Source organism: Oculina patagonica, chromosome 4, assembly GCF_052425735.1.
Source record: "Oculina patagonica isolate OP01 chromosome 4, crgOcupat, whole genome shotgun sequence".
NCBI classification, from domain to species: Eukaryota; Metazoa; Cnidaria; class Anthozoa; order Scleractinia; family Oculinidae; genus Oculina; species Oculina patagonica.
The window spans coordinates 48,149,730-48,169,623 of record NC_135761.1 but is presented as its reverse complement, the minus strand read 5'-3'; the positions used below and the strand labels follow the sequence as shown (position 1 = coordinate 48,169,623).

The window sequence follows — 19,894 nt, the reverse complement described above, 5'->3', positions numbered from 1 at the left end:
GAGAAATCATGCAAGTTGCGCACATTTTTATGCAGATGAGTCAAAAGTGAAAGTGCAAATTGTTGACTGATTTTCTGAAATGTGATGTTAAAACTACGAAGTTGTGATCTATGACAGGACACAAGACAAAAGAGCTTGTCACTCCAGAACGAAAGAAAGGAACTTGCTGTAAACTAAACATAGAAAGACCACGATCGACACGATCAATAAAACGAAAGCTTACCTTCTCTCGTGTCTTGACTTTCTTGAATTCTGACACTGTAGCAGGAAGAACAGCTAAACTTTTCACCAAACACACGTGAAGACGGAAGTTACATATTTGATAACACAATCGTTAATCTTTTGAGCTTTTAGCAAGTTTGTTTATCACCCAAAAGGACAGCAAACACACGAGAAGCTTTCCTAGCAGAGCATTCGCAGATGAAATCAATCAGGAATCAAAGAAATTTTCCACCCACCCAGACTCGTACCCAGTCATCCCCGCGATGTCAGAAAAGCAGAAGTTGCGTGACTTACTAACTTATTTGCATTTTGAGTGACGCTAATTTCTCTTTACATGGTTTTTGAAAAAGAAAGGAAGTAATTTGCACTAGCTTCATTGCTATATGTAAGTTACTGACATCGTTAACTCAACAGCAAGCGAGCTTTGTATAGCTAGCCTGCGTTCAGATGATCTCACGCAGAAAAGTACGTCCCTTTTCACAAGCAAAGCATTATTGTAAAGCAACTTTCGTGACTTCTGTCAGCTGTTTGTTTTCGTTCTACCGGGTTGTTTGGGTTCTAATAAGCACCCCATCTTCTAATTTGTTTTTGTTAATAAGCTGAAGTAGAGAATCAACTTTGTAGGAAAAATTCAATCGATCTTTTAGAAATTTCATAATCGCTATTTGACTGAAGAATCTTAAAACAATATAAAATTATTGATTTTTTTGGATAATCGAGCTTGATTTGTTTTAGTTGGAAGTGGTTTTCTCATGGTTTGCGTTTATTTTAAAGTTTATTTTTATATACCACGTTGAACCTTTTTTTGTCATAGTCTCAAACTGTGACAACGGGTTTTGTCGCTCTGAACTCTTACAATGGGAAAACGGGCGATGAGAGGCCTTGCAGCTGAGAAACTGGACGCGTTGAACTTGGCTGGGGAAAATTACCTCGGAGCAACTCGCTTGCTGCGGGAGAGGAACTTGTCACGGGTTCCAAAGTACCGTCGGATCTGCTACAACTGGAATCAGGACACAAGAACTTGGACTTCACGGGTTTTTATAGTTAACAATTTAGAAGATTGCACCATGCATGGTACAATAGAAAGGAGGCTAAATAAAGTCAGCTTACAACCTGAAAGTAGAGCGAATAAGTTAAGCTGGAGAGTTTGTACGCTAAGGTAAATCTAAATTAAGACAGCTTAAGGCTTGGACGCGGCCTGCAAAAATTCAGCTGGAAATTACCTTAAGGTTACCATTTTTAGCGGGTACTAAAATAGAGGGCCACAGGTTTTTCAAAATTTCTGTTACGTGCTACCCTCTCAGTTAAATAAAGTTGTCTATCTATCTACTAATTTTAGCGAATTTTTCAGAGCAAGATTTAGCGACTATTTAATTTAGCGATTTTTCGAAAAATTTAAAAAGTTAGTGATATTATGTAAACCAGTTTTTTATGAACATATATGGAAATAAATGTTCAGTAAAAGAACAAACTCACTTGAAATTGAACGAACTTTTGCATTGCCAGAAAGAACAAAGTTACCGGCATCTATTATTAAAAGTACTTTTTTTATGTTGACTATGCTTTATTTTGTTTTCCTTTGGGGTGGGAAGGGGTAAGCAATTTAACGAGTATTAAATTTGAGTGAGCAAGACTGAATAGAGTCGTCTTAGTACGTTGAAGTCGTTAGCTAACTAAAGTCAATTGTATTAAAGGCAAAAGATATATAAATGAAAAAGATCTGTCTATAGGTTGTATATTTTGCCTAAAAGCTATACCAAGTCACCTGATTCTCGGCAAGGATTAAAACAGAAATTTAATAAAACTTTTTCTTTGAATCAAGACCTTAAGTTTGAACAGCGATAAGTGCACGCGCGAGTATCTAACCTTATTTAGTATAAAGGTAGTTTACTTAAGCGTACATATAGAGGATACCATTTTTCTCGATTTGCCACCACTCGCTAAACCACTGCAGTTTATATAATAACTTGCTGTTTGCTTACAAATTTTATGTTTGTTCTGGTGTTCGGTAAGGCTAATTCTACAACTGTTCATATTAACATACTTTTCAAACAAAAATCTCTTTTGACATCAATAAATTTTCCTTAACAGTGTGAAACAATGAATCCCCTACTTTTGATAATTTTCACCTAACAAATTTCCCCTTACAAAACAAGGTACAAAACAATAAAAGTTTACAACAAGTTACACGAATATCCAAACCGTAGATTTCCCAAACAAGTGACTTCTTTCAATATAGTGAGGTCTTTACACTTCAACCAGTGTGGTGAATACTTTAAATCCCAAGAAACACTTGCCAATCACCAAGTGGTCCACAGTGAAGAAAGACCTTTTAAATGCAGCCAGTGTGAAAAATGCTTCAAGAGATTTGCAGATGTGAAGGAACCGATGAGAAAACACACCTTTTAAATGCACCAGGTGTGAAAGTGCTTTTATGACAGCAAAGAATTTAAAACAACATAATCTAACACATAGCAAAGAAACACCATTTAAATGTACATTGTGTGGAAAGGGTTTTAGAATGGCAGCTATGCATAGGAATCACAACAGAGTTCATAGTGACGAGCGACCTTTCAGCTGCGACAAATGAGTCCACAAATGTGAGAAGCGCTTCAAAACTGCGGCAGAAGCTAAGCTGCATCAAAGAGCTCACACTGATGAAAGGCCTTTTCAGTGTAACCTCTGTGAACAGTTTTTCAAAACGTCTGTGAATTTGGGACAACACATCAGAAGAACCCATAGCGATGAAAGGCCATTTAAATGTGATTTGTGTGGCATGTCATTCAAAGTAAGGAATAAACTAAAGCGACATGAAACTGTACACAGTGACGAAAAGCCTTGTAAATGTCCTGATTGTGGAAAATGTTACAAGGATATCTCTACTCTGAACAGACACAAACGGGTGCACACGGGCGAAGCTCATTATGTGGAAAGGGGTTTAAATCATCTACTAATCTGTCTAAACATTACCAATGCCACAGTGATGAAAGACCCTACAAATGCAACCACTGTGATGTAAGATTCAAAACACTCTTTGGCAAACAGAAGCACCTTGTTATACACAGTGACGAGAAGCCATTTCAGTGCAGCGTATGTAAAAAGATTTGTCAGAATTCACATCAACTCCAAGCTCACCAGAGGGTGCACAGCAATAAATGGCCATTTAGCTGCAGCTTGTGAGAAAAATCCTTCAAGTCCAAATTTGAACTTAAGAAACACCAAATTGTACACAGTGAGGAAAGACCATTTGAGTGCTCCTTGTGTAAAATATGGTTTAAATCATCAGAGCAACTGAAAAAGCACTTTAAAACAGGTTCACATTTGAAGTCTTTGGAAGCAATGCCCACAGACAAGAAGCCCTTTAAATGCAGTCAGTGTGAACTCGCTTTTAAGACAACGTCAGAGCTGGATGAGCATGGGAAGGTTCACACTCGTGAGAAACTGTTCGAGTGTTGGTTATGTGGCCAGATGTTTAACACAGAAAAATTCTCACAGCAGCACACCCAGTCATGCATTAACAAGCTTATTAACCCAAGAACAAACATTACAAACAAGCCATAACAAGGTGCTCATCCATGGCAAATCTTGGCACATTGCAACGTTATTTATCTATTTTTAATTTATTATTTTTTTTATAAGAGTACACAAAATTATCATTTTAACTCTGCCAGTAAACATGCTAAAATTTTGCTGTTTATCAGTGGTCTCATATTCCATGGGCAGTTTTTATCTTTCTCAAAGTGAAACCATCTATTTGAGATGGCAACTTGTTGATTAAAGAGGAAAATCCAACAGTTATGTAACTTAAAGACCAACATGAATGTCCAACAATATATACGGAGAAATGTGACAGTTTTATGATTAATTAGATTAATAATAATAAAGATGGGAATTTTTTTTACAAAAACTTATCGTGCTATAATTTTTAGAAGAAGACTCACTTGGTGATAAATAATGAAGTTGAATTGTTTAACATTGACACAAGCATGGGACAAAGAAAAAATATGAGTCCCCAACTGGAATCGAGTTCGATTCCCATCAGGGACACAGATTTTTTTATTTTTTTTATTTTGAATAATGATGTAAAATCTAATATTTACATCCAACTATACAGTGGAACCCCGATATAACGATCTTCGATATAACGATATTCCCGATATAACGATGAATATGTTATGTCCCGGAAATAGTAAAATGTATGGGACGGAACCCCGATATAACGATTCCTCGATATAACGATATAATTTTACTGCCCCCTTGGCATATCGTTATATCGGGGTTCCACTGTATTATAAACAGAGAATGCAACATGGTGAATATTTGAAAGGCATATATGAGAGCTGCAGTGGAAATATGAAATGAATGAAATAATCTTTGTAGCCTGTGTACAGCCGCCCCAAGCAATTCAAGCAACTGATTTTTTAGCCCTAAAAATATTTTGAGGCTGTACAGCCAGCTTGGAATCCATGATCTCTGCGGTTTTCTTTTTTCGTGATGGAAAATGTAATAATAACAACCAACTATATTTTATACAGAGAGTGCAACATGATGAATATTTGAAAGACGTATATGTTAAGAGACCTGCAGTAAAAAAATGAATGAAATAATCTTTGTAGCCTGTCTACTAAATATATCTTAAGGCTACAAGAAGATTCCAATTCATGATCTCTGAGATATCGGTGCATTGTTCTACTACCTGAGCCTTGATTGTTTTTCACTCCTTCTGTGGGGGGTGGGGGGGGGGGGGAGTGAAACACAATCGCCCGCTGCCCCTGAAAACGACTGCATGGAAGGCTAAAATAGCTAGTAAAAAACCCAAATCGTAATAGCCCAAACACAATTTTGACACAGTTTTTACTAGTCTCGTTAAGTCTCGAGCCCTGCATGAGTTCTTATCCTGCTGTCAGTCTTGAAAGGTTTTCAGACTAAAAAAGCAATATTTTTCTGCTTAAATTGCTTGTACACTGTGAGGATCATTTCATTCTTTTCATACAACAAAATGTGCTATGTTCCTAGCTCCTTCACATCACAGAGGCAGTGTAGGGAAGAGAGAGACCTGGAGAGGAGAAAAAGATACTGAGAATACAGGGCTCAAGGGCTCGTTATTCTTTTATTATCACCTTTCCCCAGTATCACCCTGGCAACAGGATCCCTAAATGTTTATAGGGCAAAAACGTAAAGAACTTAAATTTGGCAAGCAGATCAAGCTGATTATGGCATGGGGAGAAAGAGCATGGGACCCTGTTTGCAGGCTACCCTAGTACCCAGTCAGTACTCAGTAAGTAACGAGAAAAATAAAGACGGGTGTAGTTGTCTTTGAAGAAAAGTGAATTATCTTTCTTTGGTTCGCTTCATTTGATAACCCTCCCCCCACTTTCCCACAATGGCGCTCGCTTCTCTTGGACTGAAAAAATGGGGAGGCTGTGAACGGTTTACTTACTGTCCATCATGCCTGTGTGGCACATAGGGCAGTTGTGAACAGTTTATCGGAGCCGGGTTAGTAATGCTCTAATCTCATACAAAATGTAGCGAATACTCCAAGAGTGGAAAATTTGCTGCTTCCCCTCCCCCAATAGAGTTTTTCCTGGGGGATGTGGTACTTTTTCGCGCTACAGGAGCGAACTTGTAGGAGGGGTGTTCTCCCCATGGAAATTTTGAAAATTAGGTGTTCTGATACAGTATTTTGGCGTTTTGGGATAATAGGAAACCAGACAGCTAAAAGCGAACGCAAAAAAAGGAATATTCGGTGTAGAACATTTTTAGTGAAATATATTTTAACTTCTTTAGAAGCAAATATCTTCCGGGAATTCTTGAGGCTGAGAATATCTTTTTTGTCGCTGCGACATTTTGCACGGAGTTCAAGTTGTTGAACTTTGTGGCATATTTCCCCGTGTCATGTCCTCTTGTGCATAATAAAGGAAATACTTCCTCCAGAATTTTGCTAATGGAGATCGCTCGTCCCCAGCCCCTACAATGTGGACTACAAACACAAGATGAAGTCTCCATAAGTTTTTTTTAAAAATACTTTATTGTGTTTGTGGAAAAAAACAATTATTTACAATATCTGTTTATGATTTATCTACAAATATCTATAAAACTAATATAATCTATGTAAGTAAGCTAATCTTTTCTCATTTACCTTTTTCCAAACTTAGAACTGCACAAAATACACAAGTTTTTAAACATATTTACAGATGGTCAAACAGGCATAAACTAACATTAGTAAGAAAACAAAAAACGTTTAAAAGGAAATCGAGAGACACTATAGCCTGGATTTCACTAGCGACGCAAGCACAAGTAGTTTGTGCCAAGTGAAAACGAACGTCGACATAAGCATGAGCACAAGAACAAGATGTTTACTAGTTAGAAGGCTCCGTTCTCTCGGCAAATATGGCGGCAGACACTCTCAGGAATCGATTGTTGTTGTCTCTTCTACTCTTGTGACGAAAAAAGCGAAAACGACTACAAAAGAGGAGGAAAACGAAACATTCGGGATTATAGATATTTTTCAAGAAAGAAGTCATTCCCATTTCTTTCTCTACTAAAGTCCACGCTTGTGTCTTTTGCCTACACTCTTCTGAGCCTCCGAAAACTTTTCTCAAAATCAATGTCAGCCTCCGCCAATTTTTTCCAATGCTCAGACGCAGGGAAATCTTAGGGAATCTGGAACGAGTGCTTTAACTGGCTAGAAAGGAGACCGACTAAACTATTTTTTTCTTGTGTTTATGCGGTGTTTCGGTTTCTTATTTTACACGAATGCAAGCACAAGAAAAGGAAAAATTTTGAACCTTGTGCTTGCTTGTGCTCAGAAGCAAGTACTTATGCTTGCCTCGAAAGCCGTTTTCACGGTGAAATAAGAGGGGGGGGGGGGGGGGGGGGGGGGGGGGTAGATAAAAAAAAAAAAAAAAAAAAAAAAAAAAACAAAAAAGACAAAAATTCCTTTACCGCTCTCAAAATACTGTTATAAATGCTTGTGCTTGCGTCGCTAGTGAAAACCAGTCTTATGAAATGATGGTACTGAAACGAAAAGTGTCAAGATGGACTCTATTCGTTCAAAACATTTTGACGTTGCCATTATTCAGTCCCAACATCAAGTGACATCACTGTTTTTCGCGGTAGCATCTTTTCAAGTATTTTCAGTATTCTTTGCTCCTCGGATCATCCCACAGCTATTTTTAAACCTTTTTCCATGTTTGTAAACATTTGACTTCACAGTAAAGTGATGATGACATTGAAACGTCAAAGGTTACGCCTTATAGCTAAGTGTCATTCACAATTTGCTGGGTGGGCATTTTAATCAATATGCTAATTCAATAGTTCCTATGTACAACATTTCCTTAGCTTTTTTAGTACAGACTTTAACCTTGTCTGACCCTGTACTTGGCGATATAACGCGAAAGAAAAGTTGGTTTAAAACCAGCAAATGAACAAGGTTAGAAGACACTGGATCTTACGGGCAGCGAACACGCGCACACACAAAAACAGAAAATATTCTTAGATATAAAGATGGCTCCCCTGCTATTCTGGACGCATTGTCTACGACCAACAATCGAATTCTATCAAATTATTTCCAAATGATAGGAGAAAGTTTTCCAAAGTTTTAAAGCCATTGCGTTAAAGCCGAGAAAGTATGTCCGGACCATGTCACCCGGTATAACTGCGGAGCCACCTTAAATCAAAGCTATTGGGAGAAAGAACTACAGTGATTTGGAAAATTCTTAGATACAGGGTGCTCTCACAGTAAAGTTAGTCTTAATTATCTGCGATGACCGTCTTTTTTGTGTGGCCGCCATTTCGATTTTTAAATACACTGTTGGTTAGTAACTCAGAGATCTGGAACACAAAATTTACGGGGACACGAATTACAGCCTTTTTTGGGGACATCCAATTGTTCACCAAAATTAAGAAATTTTCCTCACGCCCCGAGCAGTTTCCGAGGGTTTGTCGGTTCTAGACTTGACATCAGTTCGAAATGGCCGTCACACCGTAAGATTAACGTTGTTTTCTTTTACTTCATGTGAGATCCCCCTGTTCTTTTGTTTTGACTCGCCGTAAAGTGTTCCCGTGTTTGATTTCATAACTTGGTCACAGTCCTACATGCTTTAAACGACACAGCGGTCAAACATGAAATACTCAACGCCGCTACTGGTTTTTAACTGCCATGAACTTCGTAAGATTTTAGAGAGTAATACCCAAAACGTTTTTTGGATCATTACAAAAGATTATAGCAACCTGAAGTATAAGACCACAAAAAACTGCGGTATAACGGTTATTAATTTTTTTCAGCAAATGTTGAAACATTTCGCTTCAAAGTAAAAGACATAAAAAAAAATTGAGACAGATGTTTGCATTTCCCAGCACCAATTTTTGGCGGAAAAATGCAAACGCAACGAACATTTGTCCGCTGTGTGTTTAAGACATGGCAGGTATAACTATACACAAAATACCTTTCGGTCTAGGTGTATGGACTTCTGACAATTCATTCCAAATCAGTTGTATTGATTTGTTCTTATTCTGTTGATCACGTGACTAATTCTCTGTTTCCAGTCTGCCGCTCGTCCTCTTGTTCAGTCTCTGATCCAGTTTCTTGTTGGTCTCTTTGCAGTCGCTTACAGAATCTGACTCAAATCAATGACTTGTTGGCCATTTATGTTCAGGTTCGGGGTTCCCTTTCTCATCCTGTCATAAATCCCAAAACAATGCTAAACACAATCCTCTCTATCGACACACATTGGTCATTAATTGCGGACAAAACCTCGGTTACCTTAAAAAACTGTAATCGTTCCCAACAGTTATTTATATTATGTAAAAGCTTGCAATAAAAATGCTTTTTCATTAAAACGGTTTGGCATAAAACATAGATCGCTTACAAACAATGCCTATAAAAATTACTAAGACTTCAAATATTGTTCATAATTATTGAGGTATATGCTAAATTTCCATGTCCCATGCGACATTAATAAATAGGAATTTTTGTTCTTTGGTGTAGAAAACGGTACTCAAAAGCAAACTATCTTAGTTAGTAGCCTCAGTGTTAAAGGGAGTCAGTCTCCTTCACGCCATCTCTAAAGACGCCAAGTCTAAAGTTCCCTACATTGGGAGGGGTGGGGGGGGGGGGGGGAGGGGGACGTGGGACTGACCCATAAAACTTTAGCAAAGCCTGGTAAACGAATAAAATTTCTACCAAAATATACACATGCTGTTCTATATTTTATGGTAAAATATTGACAAATCTTAAAAGAAATCTGTGACAAGCGTTTACAAGTTTATTCACTATTATTTCGTTAGCTACTTGACTTTTTAAAAGCCATCACTGGGCGTAGACTACAGTAGCGCTATGGGAAATTCCCTTAAAAAAATAAATATATAGCCCCTCAGGCTTTGGAAAACGCAAAAAAAAGGAAATTTCTGGTCAGGCTTTGATTTTTTTTATTTTAGAAGTGAATGGTGTTTTCGTTCAAAAACTCTCTTCAGTAAAAATAGTATGCAAGCAATATCTTTAAATCTTAGATTTGCGGTTTTTTTTTTTCGGGGAACCTTTCGGTTTTCCACAAATATATTCTTTTATGTTAGGCCAAATAAAAGACAAACAAAATTTTCTTTGTACTTAATTGAGGAGTAACGCCTATTGTTTTTTGCTCGTTCCAACTTTCCCAATAACAAACACTAAAAAAAGAGAAGCGGCCACCCAAAAATGAAGCGGGCGAGTCGAGAAACATATTTTTTCTTGGTCTAATAGAACAATAGATCTTTCGCTGATTATTAGCTAAGGGACTTTCAGTGAAGCTTAAACAGTCACTAAAATGAGGGTGATAAATTTCTTCAAATTTCTATTTCACAAACATTAAAGAATTGGCAGTTCAACTACATCCGCCTACCTGGAAATCACAAAGGACACAATTAAAGAAAAGAATTGTCACACTTTCTAAGCTCAGTATACTGCAGTAATAAATGATTTAATTCAGCATCAGATTTTATCTTGTATCGCATTTTGAACAGAAAATCTTTTAATATCGTTCACATGGATTTGAGTGTTATTTGGAATAACGAGCATAAATAAAATTTCCATAGCTTATCAAAACAAGGTTTTTCTGACGTAAACAAGTTTCGTTTAAATGGGTTCCTTCGTTTATTAATTCAAAATTGATTTATTAATTGAAAACTTTACAAAATGACAGATTTTTACAAAGTATAAAGCACACACTCTTGTTTGTCTTTTAAGAACGTCAGAACTCGTACCTTTTCCCTGAATAGTCCTTTCCCATGAATATATATTTGCATTCGAAAAGCCAAACATTTCCACCATGTGATTTGCTTTGAAATGGTATTTCACTTTGGGTCACTTTGCACTGCTGTTTCGCGCCTCTGAGCCGCTTTTCGCAAACATTGACCATATATTGTCTAATTATCATTAATCAATTGTAGTCACTATGAATCCAACAGGAAAAGACAGGCACAAAAAGCAACAAACGTAACTGTATCCCACGAGTCAGTATTCTGTTTAAGACACTATATTTAAGCACCGTACAAAAAGCAACTGCCAGAAAGTAAATATAATTCACTTGAGAGTTGAAATAACTCTCTCACGAAATGTTGTTTCTGAATGAAAAATGCAAGACGTTTATCTCTAACGACATTGAATGCAATTGAGATTTAAAACGCCGAAACGTGAAAATGAGTCTCAGACAAGCAGAGCTGCAAAGCACTGCACAAAACAAATAAGTTTACAGCAGAGCTACAACAATGTAAGCAGTGAAACTTAAATAGATATTGTATCCCGCTATTACATGTCAAATGAAGGTTTTGTGAGTTTGAATTTTCACTAACAAATTAAAATAATTCGAACCACAGGCAGCCCAATCTAACGATAAGAGCCACAGTACTCTAAGACTCAATTTATAAGGATTTGTATGGGAATGAAACAATTTTCTTTTACGATATAGAAATTCGAACGTTTTATGAATAAAATTGACTTACACTGTTGCTAAGTCGTGTTCTTTCTTGTTTGCCAGCTCCTCGAGCCAATTTTAAGCGATTTGGACGAGTTATTGCTTTGCGAAATTTTGAACACGTGTACTTTATTAAATATTCCCAAGGCTAGAAACTATTTTCGACAGCATCTCACTCGAAGCGAAATATCTTCCGTGAAATTGGTCAAATCGCTACAGAATTTCCACAACCGTAATCTCCGGTAATTTCTCTTTCGTATCGTTGCTTTTCTTGTTATGCGCGGCCCATCAAACCACACACAAAATGGCGTCCGGGCGACAAAATCGACCTCAGTGGTGGAGGACATCGCGATATTGTCACTAACACTTAAATACGCTGTGGGACCCGGAGAGGTCGATTTTCTACAGGAAATAGAAAATCACCGGCACGTGATTTCTTAAACGCCAGTTTTTATTTCCGGTAGAAAATCGACCTTTCCGGGTCCCACAGCGTATTTAAGTGTTAGTGACAATATCGCGATGTCCTCCACCACTGAGGTCGATTTTGTCGCCCGGACGCCATTTTGTGTGTGGTTTGATGGGCCGCGCATAACAAGAAAAGCAAAAATAGCACTTTGGAAGAATTTTCTACGCTTCACAGGAGCACTCGGAACCAAGTGGACAACGATACGAAAGAGAAATTACCGGAGATTACGGTTGTGGAAATTCTGTAGCGATTTGACAAATTTCACGGAAGATATTTTAGTCCATCAGCCCCGGGGGGGGGGGGGGTACTCAAAAAGTTTTATACGGGGGGCTCCGCCCCGTTCTCCCCTTACCCTTTTACCATTTTTGGATTGTCCTCTTTCGTTACCTTTAACTGAAAAAGGTCCCCTTTCTTACCTAGAGCATGGTGTGTACTAAAAAGACGTTTTCTTGTCATTTTAGTGCGCTTAATAAATTAAAATGATAGCCATAAATTGCGTCTGTTCGAAAATTTTAAAGACACTTTAAAAGCAAATGTCAGATTTCCATACCCTTTCATATACTCAAACTCGTGAAATCCCTCCCTTTTATATACCTAGCGAAAGGTACCCCTTTCGGGCGGAGCCTCCCCATCCATGGGAGTACCCCCCCCCCCCCCGGGCCATCAGCTGGAGGGGTTATATGGCTCACTTAAGGGGAACAAACGAAACTTGTCTAATATTAATCTTTGACTATTAAGCATCATAAAAATGTGTGATAGCAAGGATAGAACGGTAGCTTTCACTGTGTAAATCGAATTTTAAATTTGCCCTCATATCCTTCTTTTCGCCGCCATCTTGGATTTAAAAAAAATCCTTAATTTTTTTTTATTCGTTCTTAAATACATGCGATTTTTTGCTTAGGCATACATTTGAAAGTAATTCGTATTTGGGACATTATTTTAGCATTGTTTACGGTTATTAAAGCAAACTACGTCATAAATGACTTCACAATGTCTGCCATTTTGTTTTTCAGCTTGTTTTCCTTTTGCTCCTCAATCATCTGAAATAACAAAATTACCATAAAGGCGTTCTACATCACAATGCTAGATATAAAATACGCTCTTAAACTTTTTTTAACGTCTTTTTCTACGTTTAGTCAAGTATACTACACCATGAATCAGTATACCCTAAATCAGATAATATAGCCTTGTCCACACATAAGGTTAGACTAGGGCTCAGTAAAAAGAGATTGTTAAGTACAGAAGCGCCACAATCGTATAAAGTCCTCCTTCACTGCTGTCACTTCCTGTCAACTCTTCTGGAGCCGACTTAGATCCAAGCCACACAAATTCAACAACGTTAGAAATACTGTCTACTTCTCAGCCGTGGCCGTGAGGGGAGGGAATTACCGGGAGCGGTTCAGTGGCTCTTCTCCAGATTGCGGCTTGAAAATTTCCTCTTGTAACATGGAGTCGTGGAGATGACTCACACGGTGGGGAGAGCCTCTGGCTTCACTTTCCCGCCTTTGGCGCAGTGAATCTCATAGCACAGCACATGCACACTCTGGCACGTCTTCCTGTACAGCTGACACACTAATGCCTCCGTATCTTTAAAGGCTGTGGTTCTCATATGATCGCCCCGATCGTCTCTGTCGCCTCTGTCGCTTCAATAAGTTTGCTTGCGATCGGGGCGATCATATGAGAACATTACAGAGACGTCTGCGACGATCGGGGCGATCGCGATCGCTTCGATCGCCCGTGTTCTATCCGGGCGATCGGTCGCAGACCGCGGCGATCGCGAACGATCGTATGAGAACTACTGCCACAGAGGGAGGCGATCGAAGCGATCCAAACTGTCCCATGGTGCATCAGTATTACCCAGAACTACGTTTCCGTTTGGTCTCCCTTTCGCTTCTTCGCCGTAAATGAATGAATGAATGAATGAAATACTTTATTAAAGTGTCTGAAGTATTTAGCTTAAAAAACTAATTGTGGACACTATTTACATATATATATCTAGCTATAAAATTACCTTAAATCTAGAGAAGAACTGAAGAATGTACTACATACATTAATAAATAAATAAATCAATAATACAATAGAATATAAAAATCATAAAAGTAGGTGAAAGATAAATTCAGTAAGAGTAAAAAAAAATTTAAAGTATATCGGCAGCTGCATCAATTGACACTCAGTTGTATAAGACGGGTGAGGTCTTTTTTAAAATACTGTTTTTAAACTCGTGACATTATGTTTTTCTCTATCACTGTGGTCTAGTTGCTCCATAGATAGGAGGCCCGAAATATCGATCCTTTGCATCGAAGGTTGCCATAAGTGGTGTCGGAGTTTTGAAAAAACACACGTGCGTCGATCGGAATAAAATCGAACATTCATATGCGGGAACAAAGAAAAGATCATGAATTATTATCTTGGTTGATTAAACCTATTTTGCATATACCAGACGATCGGCGCGATCATATGAGAACCCCCTGATCGCTTCCAATCGCTTCGATCGCCTACGATCGCCTCAGAATTTCCAAACGACAGAAGCGACAGAGACGATCGGGGCGATCATATGAGAACCAGCCTTAAAGATCTCCTCGGATACTGCCCACTCCTCCCCGATACTCGCCATAGCTTGGACGTACCTTTCGCTGTGTTGGAGGAGCTGGACTGCTTTCCACTTTCCTTTACTAGAAAAGTCGGAGATGGTATCACAGCCTGTGATAGCGCGTATGCCGATAATAGCTTTCAATTGCAAGAAGCAGTGCTTGTCAATGCCTGGGTCGAGTTGCTTCTCAAGAGTAGTCTGTTAACAACCTCTTCCCTTCCGTTTATGAAGCACTTTTCAAGGTGTCGGCTATGGCCAAGCATTAGGACAAAGACATCAGTTTCCTGAGAGTGGGTGATGCACGTGTCTGCTGAGTGACGAGCATGGAGAGCTATACGGTTATCAGCCTCTTCGTGATTACACACTAGCTCAGGAACTGATTTGTATGAGGCTGCCCATAGTCGCCAGCACTGATCTTCCGTTGTTACGTACATAATCTGGTTGCCGAGCCTGCTTGGAAACGCTTCTGTCTTCCACTGTGACATGAGGAATTTGACCATTTCAGGCTTGTTTGCGGTGACACTAAGAAGCTTGTTCCATGACTTCACTGAAAATGCGAGTTTGGCTTTGGTTGTCTTTTGGGGGAGTCAGGAGGACGAGACTTACCACATCCTTGTTGCGAACTTGGCGCACAGCTGTCAGATCCTTAAAAGACTTCAGCTTTGCTTTCTTCAACGGATCAAAGTAATCTAAACTAGTAATACGTGACTCGCAGGGCCTCGCGAAGCTCTGGGTTGGGGAGGGGGGGGGGGGGGGGGGGGGGGGGTGTTATAAATAAGGAGTGGATTATTTGAAGTTGAACATTAATTGAATTGTACATATTCAATTTTCCACAGTAGGCAGGAAGATATATTTGTTAGAAATTTTATTTCAACGGGCATGGCCGCGACACCCTCGTTCCCAGGGTCTACTCCGCTTTAAAGATGGTGGCTTTTTCTGGTTCGTAAAGAGGTATAAAGCGTTGGGAAGCGCAGGCTATTTTCAAAATCATCGACAAATTATTGGATAATCGCATTTTGGACATTTATTTGATGGTGTAAAAAAAAAGAAGAACGAACGGCAGGAGGATTCGAAGCCTCGGCCCGCGCGCACCTGATGGCGATGAAAGGTTTATAGCCTGAATAGGCGTTGAGGGAGTATTATGTGGAAATTAATGTTATTTTAATCCGAAAAGAAAAACGATAAAAATGAAAGGCTCATGATTCGAACCCACAAAAAAAAAGAAAACAAAAAGTAAAAAAAAACCCCTAGCCGGATTCGAACCCCCGACCTCAGGTCCGAAGATCTGATTTCAAGTTCGACGCCTTACCATTAGGCCACCAGCGCGCGGCGGCCGTGTGACGTCATTTCCGCCACACACCAAGCTCACAAATATATATAGAAATATATATGACCGTAAACTCCACACGAGATTTCATCCCGCCTGATCCCTTTGAGGGACAAAATTATACACCCCGCTACGCTCGGCCTTCGGCCTCGCTTCGCGAGGAACTAGGATTGGATGAGCAACGATTCACTACATAGTCATAAGCTGCCTGCTTTCCTTTGCTTTTGGCCTGCAGTAAGTTATCACAATAACATACTCCTGTTGTCGCTTCAATGCCCGTGGACAAGCTTGTGAACACCGCATCTTGTTTCCATGGATTGGTGAATACATCCGCAAGCAGATCCACCAGCTTTTCTACAGTGCTGGAGCCAACTCTTTGTGGATGTAGGTCTGGGATGACGTAATAGACAGATGCTCCTAAAGAAGCTTCCTTTTTTGGGGAAATTCGCTTTCAGTTGAGGCTTCCAAAATTGGTTTGTGATACCGGATCACGGCAGCACGATGTAATGTTGTCCATGAAGAGATATATCTGCACTGGGCTAGCTTTGAGGGGGTTTTATTCAAGACACTTGAATGGCAATGCTATTTTATCTGTTCGCTCTCTTTTCTTCTGGAAATAATTTTAAAATCTGCACTTTTTGCTATATTTATTGGTACAGACAGTCATATTGTGATCAATAATCAGGCGTCGTGACGTCACATATGACGTCACATGGTTATAATTGAAACACTAGAATGAACGAAATCATGTTTTTAGTTCCAATACGTTCTTAATTTGCGTTTGAAATGCGATTCGTTCATGCTAAAAGAAAAAAACAAGCAGCGTTGTAGCTTTCCCCAAAAATTCAAGATGGCGGCCAAAAGAAGCGTATGGGGGGGGGGGGGGGGGGGGCAAATTTAAAATTCGATTTACTAAGAGAAAGCTACCGTTCCGACCTTGCTATCATACATTTTTATGATGCTCAATAGTCAAAGATTAAGATAAGACATGTTTCGTTTGTTCCCCACAAGTGAGCCATAAACCCAAATTTTCGGATCTCAGCTGATGGATTATTTCGCTTCGAGTGAGATGCTGTCGAAAATAGTTTCCAGCCTTGGGAATATTTAATAAAGTACACGTGTTCAAAATTTCGCAAAGCAATAACTCGTCCAAATCGCTTCAAATTGGCTCGAGGAGCTGGCAAACAAGAAAGAACACGACTTAGCAACAGTGTAAGTCAATTTTATTCATAAAACGTTCGAATTTCTATATCGTAAAAGAAAATTGTTTCATTCCCATACAAATCCTTATAAATTGAGTCTTAGAGTACTGTGGCTCTTATCGTTAGATTGGGCTGCCTGTGTTCGAACGGACTTATTGTCAAACGAAATCTCGCGTTTGTTCGTCAAAACAACGGAAAGAAAATAAATCAGGAAATCAAGAGCTCAGCAGTATTCAGTATAAAGGCAACCAGTCGAAACAAATAGCAACAAAAATCACAAAACTTACGTGGTATGATGACAGCAAGGTGGAGATGTTGCTCTGACGTACAGGTTCAGTCAAAACAGTCACTTGTTTCTTTGTCATCTTAACATTATAAATGCGCAGGTACTTCAGGCGAGGAACACAGCTGAGATGTCGTGTGAGATCACTTACTCCTTCACCAAGAGGGTTAGATGACAAGTTGAGCACACGCAAGTTAGGAGCCTGGGGCAGAGATCTGGCAATGACAGCAGCAGCCTTGGCTGTCAAATTGATACGCTCAAGTTGTAACACTGCAAGTCTGTTTGTAAAGTTAATACGCGAGACCAGGGTCTCTGTGAGGGTCTCTGACAACTCAGGAGCACCTACTTTACCAAAAATATGTATCCTTCGTGGAGACGACACAAAAGGTAAAACCTTAACAAGCGTCTCCATCTCTTGGCTTTCTATACCAACAATACCAATATCACTGACACAAGACAAACAATGTGGAGGTGTATCAGTGGTGCTATCATTGTTTTCAGTCAAACATAAAGTAGTTCTGTTGTCTTGTTCATTTGACTGGCCACCAACTGACTTCTTCTTCTGAGTAGGCTCTGGCGATGAAATGGGGCTCTCCTTAAGCATTTCAGTGGGAAAAGTGAAGTCGTTGTCTTTTCTGATCTCAGTCATATAAATGTTCATTTTCGTCCCTTCCTTCTTCAGAAAAAACTTATCTACTCGGGGAAATTGATACTTTATCAGAAAATCTGAGGCTTTGTTTTCGCCCGAACAGCTGACAAGAACTGCATTCAAATCTTCCACTACAGTGATCAAGTCATGATAACTTTGTTCTGTATGCTTGTCATAAAGGGAGTAAGAGAAGAAAATAAACTCTGGCGCCTCGGCAAATTTCAGCAAGTGCTCCTCGGCAACACTATGCAGCTGGTCTGGATCAATTAATAAAACACCTCCAACGTAAGACAGAAACATGGAGTAGAGATCTCGTCTCTTCTCGACTGCGCAGCAGAAAAAGCAGTGTGATAAAAAAGTGTTAAGGAACAGTTGTTGCTTTATTGGCAAATCTCCAATAGAAGGTGTCTCAGTGAAGTTGTACTCTATCAGACCTTCCTTCTTTCCTACCATCCCCAGATGATGCAGAGCAGCGCATGCAGCTTCTGCTGACAGCTCATAAGCAAATTTGAGAACTTCAACCATTTTGAGGATCTTTTCAAATGAGTCAACTTCGGACAGACATCCTGTACTTTGTTCTTTTAACACCTCCTCCTTGAGATAAAAGGCGGCAAGAAACTCCTGTAAAGATTTGTGAATGAAAACAACATCTTTCTCGGGAGTCAAACTCGCAACATTCTGAACATGAATCAACCCGACGTCAATTAATTTCGTACTAAAAATGTCGTCGGGCAGTTCACTGACATGAAAAGAAAGACAGTCTTGCAAAAGAGCACCAAAGGCAAGCTTGCCTAATTTACAAAGCTCTTCTTTGTAGTCATCTACTTTTCTAAATTGCTTTGCATCTGCATCTTTTTCGGTCAGGTGGTCCAACAAAGTTTGAATAAAACCTGTGTAAAGGCCGGCCCGTGATTTTGGCAGCCCACTTTGATGTTTTCCCTTCCAGAGTAAACACAGCATCAGCAGGAGAAGAGGTATTTCCGCCATGGCTTTGAGACCTTTTTCTTTCAAATCTTTTACAAACTCGTCAACGTCTTCTTTATCTTTGAGAAACCTTCTTGCAAACGCTCTGATTTGATTTTCGCTTTTGAAGCCATTGATCTCAAACTGAACATGGCTGGGGCATCTTAATTCATCAACTTTCATATACCGCGTTGTTATAATGACGTGACAGTCTCTCAGTAACGAACTCTCCCAGATGTCACGGACCGGTGATTGTTCTCCAGTACAGCTGTATTCATCATAGCCATCCAAAATGAGTAGCACCTTCTCCTGATTATCACGGATGTAATTAAAGACATCATCAACTGAAATCACGCCGTCACCAGACAGTAGTTTAGAAGCCTTTAGAACATCACGGATATCTCTCAAATTACACACATCTCGCAGTTTAACCAGAAGCACAAGATCAAACTTCATTAGGATTCTCTTTTCTTGTTGTGACCAGTCGATAGCAGTTTTTTTGGAAAAAGTACTTTTCCCTATGCCTGGCCGGCCAAAGACTAAAATACGCTTAGGGTTGGGATGATGCTTATCACCCTTGCATATGTCGGTATAGTCTTCAAGTTCCTCTTGTGTAACTCCACTGGGCTTCCTGTCATCCCTTACCCAAGATAACTGTGTGTATATCTCATCTATGTGAACAGCCGAGCTTTGTTCCCACGGGACAATTTTGACCTTACTGAAGGTGTTGTAATGAGACTGTAGCTGTTTTTGACACTCCTCCACGAACGGTTCTGTAAAACATAAAACAGAAATGAGTATAAATTTAAAGCACTTGGGCCCAGTTCCTTTCACCAGACACCTAATTGCGAAATTACCTCGAAGACCTGACCAACTTGATAAATAAGTTATTATAATGCATGGGGGGAAGTCTTTTAGTTTATTCTTAGGCCCTGTTTACAAGTGGATAGGGTAACCCTACTGCCAGGGTAACCCTAGCAAGAGGGTTAAAGATAGCCTGGGCCGCTTTTTTAAGGAAAACGTTTATAGGTCGGGTAACCCTACTGCCTGGGACGACGTACACGGATTATGCTTTAGTTAACATTGTAAATAAACCAACGCAATGGATAATAAACTTAATTTTAATGACTTCCGCTTTTTCGCAATTTCCGTTCCAGTCAATCAGATTTCAATTTCTAAGCTCAGTCAAATTCCAAATTCTGTGGGTGCTAGGGTTACCTTAGCGCTAAGATAACCCTACAGT

General features: G+C 39.4%; 1 protein-coding gene and 1 pseudogene across 2 annotated transcripts in view; both read right to left on the bottom strand.

Annotated features, from left to right (window-relative positions):
• The window catches only part of LOC144652484 (uncharacterized), a 214,025-nt pseudogene that overhangs the window by 123,401 nt on the left and 70,730 nt on the right, over nucleotides 1-19,894 (bottom strand). Inside the window, exon 2 of the transcript XR_013570550.1 lies at nucleotides 224-252. The product of XR_013570550.1 is annotated as an uncharacterized LOC144652484 (transcript). The remainder of the gene's footprint in view (nucleotides 1-223; nucleotides 253-19,894) is intronic.
• Nucleotides 7,499-19,894, bottom strand: part of LOC144652677 (uncharacterized) — a 33,558-nt gene continuing 21,162 nt past the window's right edge. The window contains exons 17-18 of the mRNA XM_078512745.1: nucleotides 17,044-19,424; nucleotides 7,499-8,901 (exon numbers count right to left, since the gene is read on the bottom strand). Of these exons, the coding sequence (XP_078368871.1) occupies nucleotides 8,851-8,901; nucleotides 17,044-19,424 (2,432 nt within the window). The 3' untranslated portion in view covers nucleotides 7,499-8,850. The remainder of the gene's footprint in view (nucleotides 8,902-17,043; nucleotides 19,425-19,894) is intronic.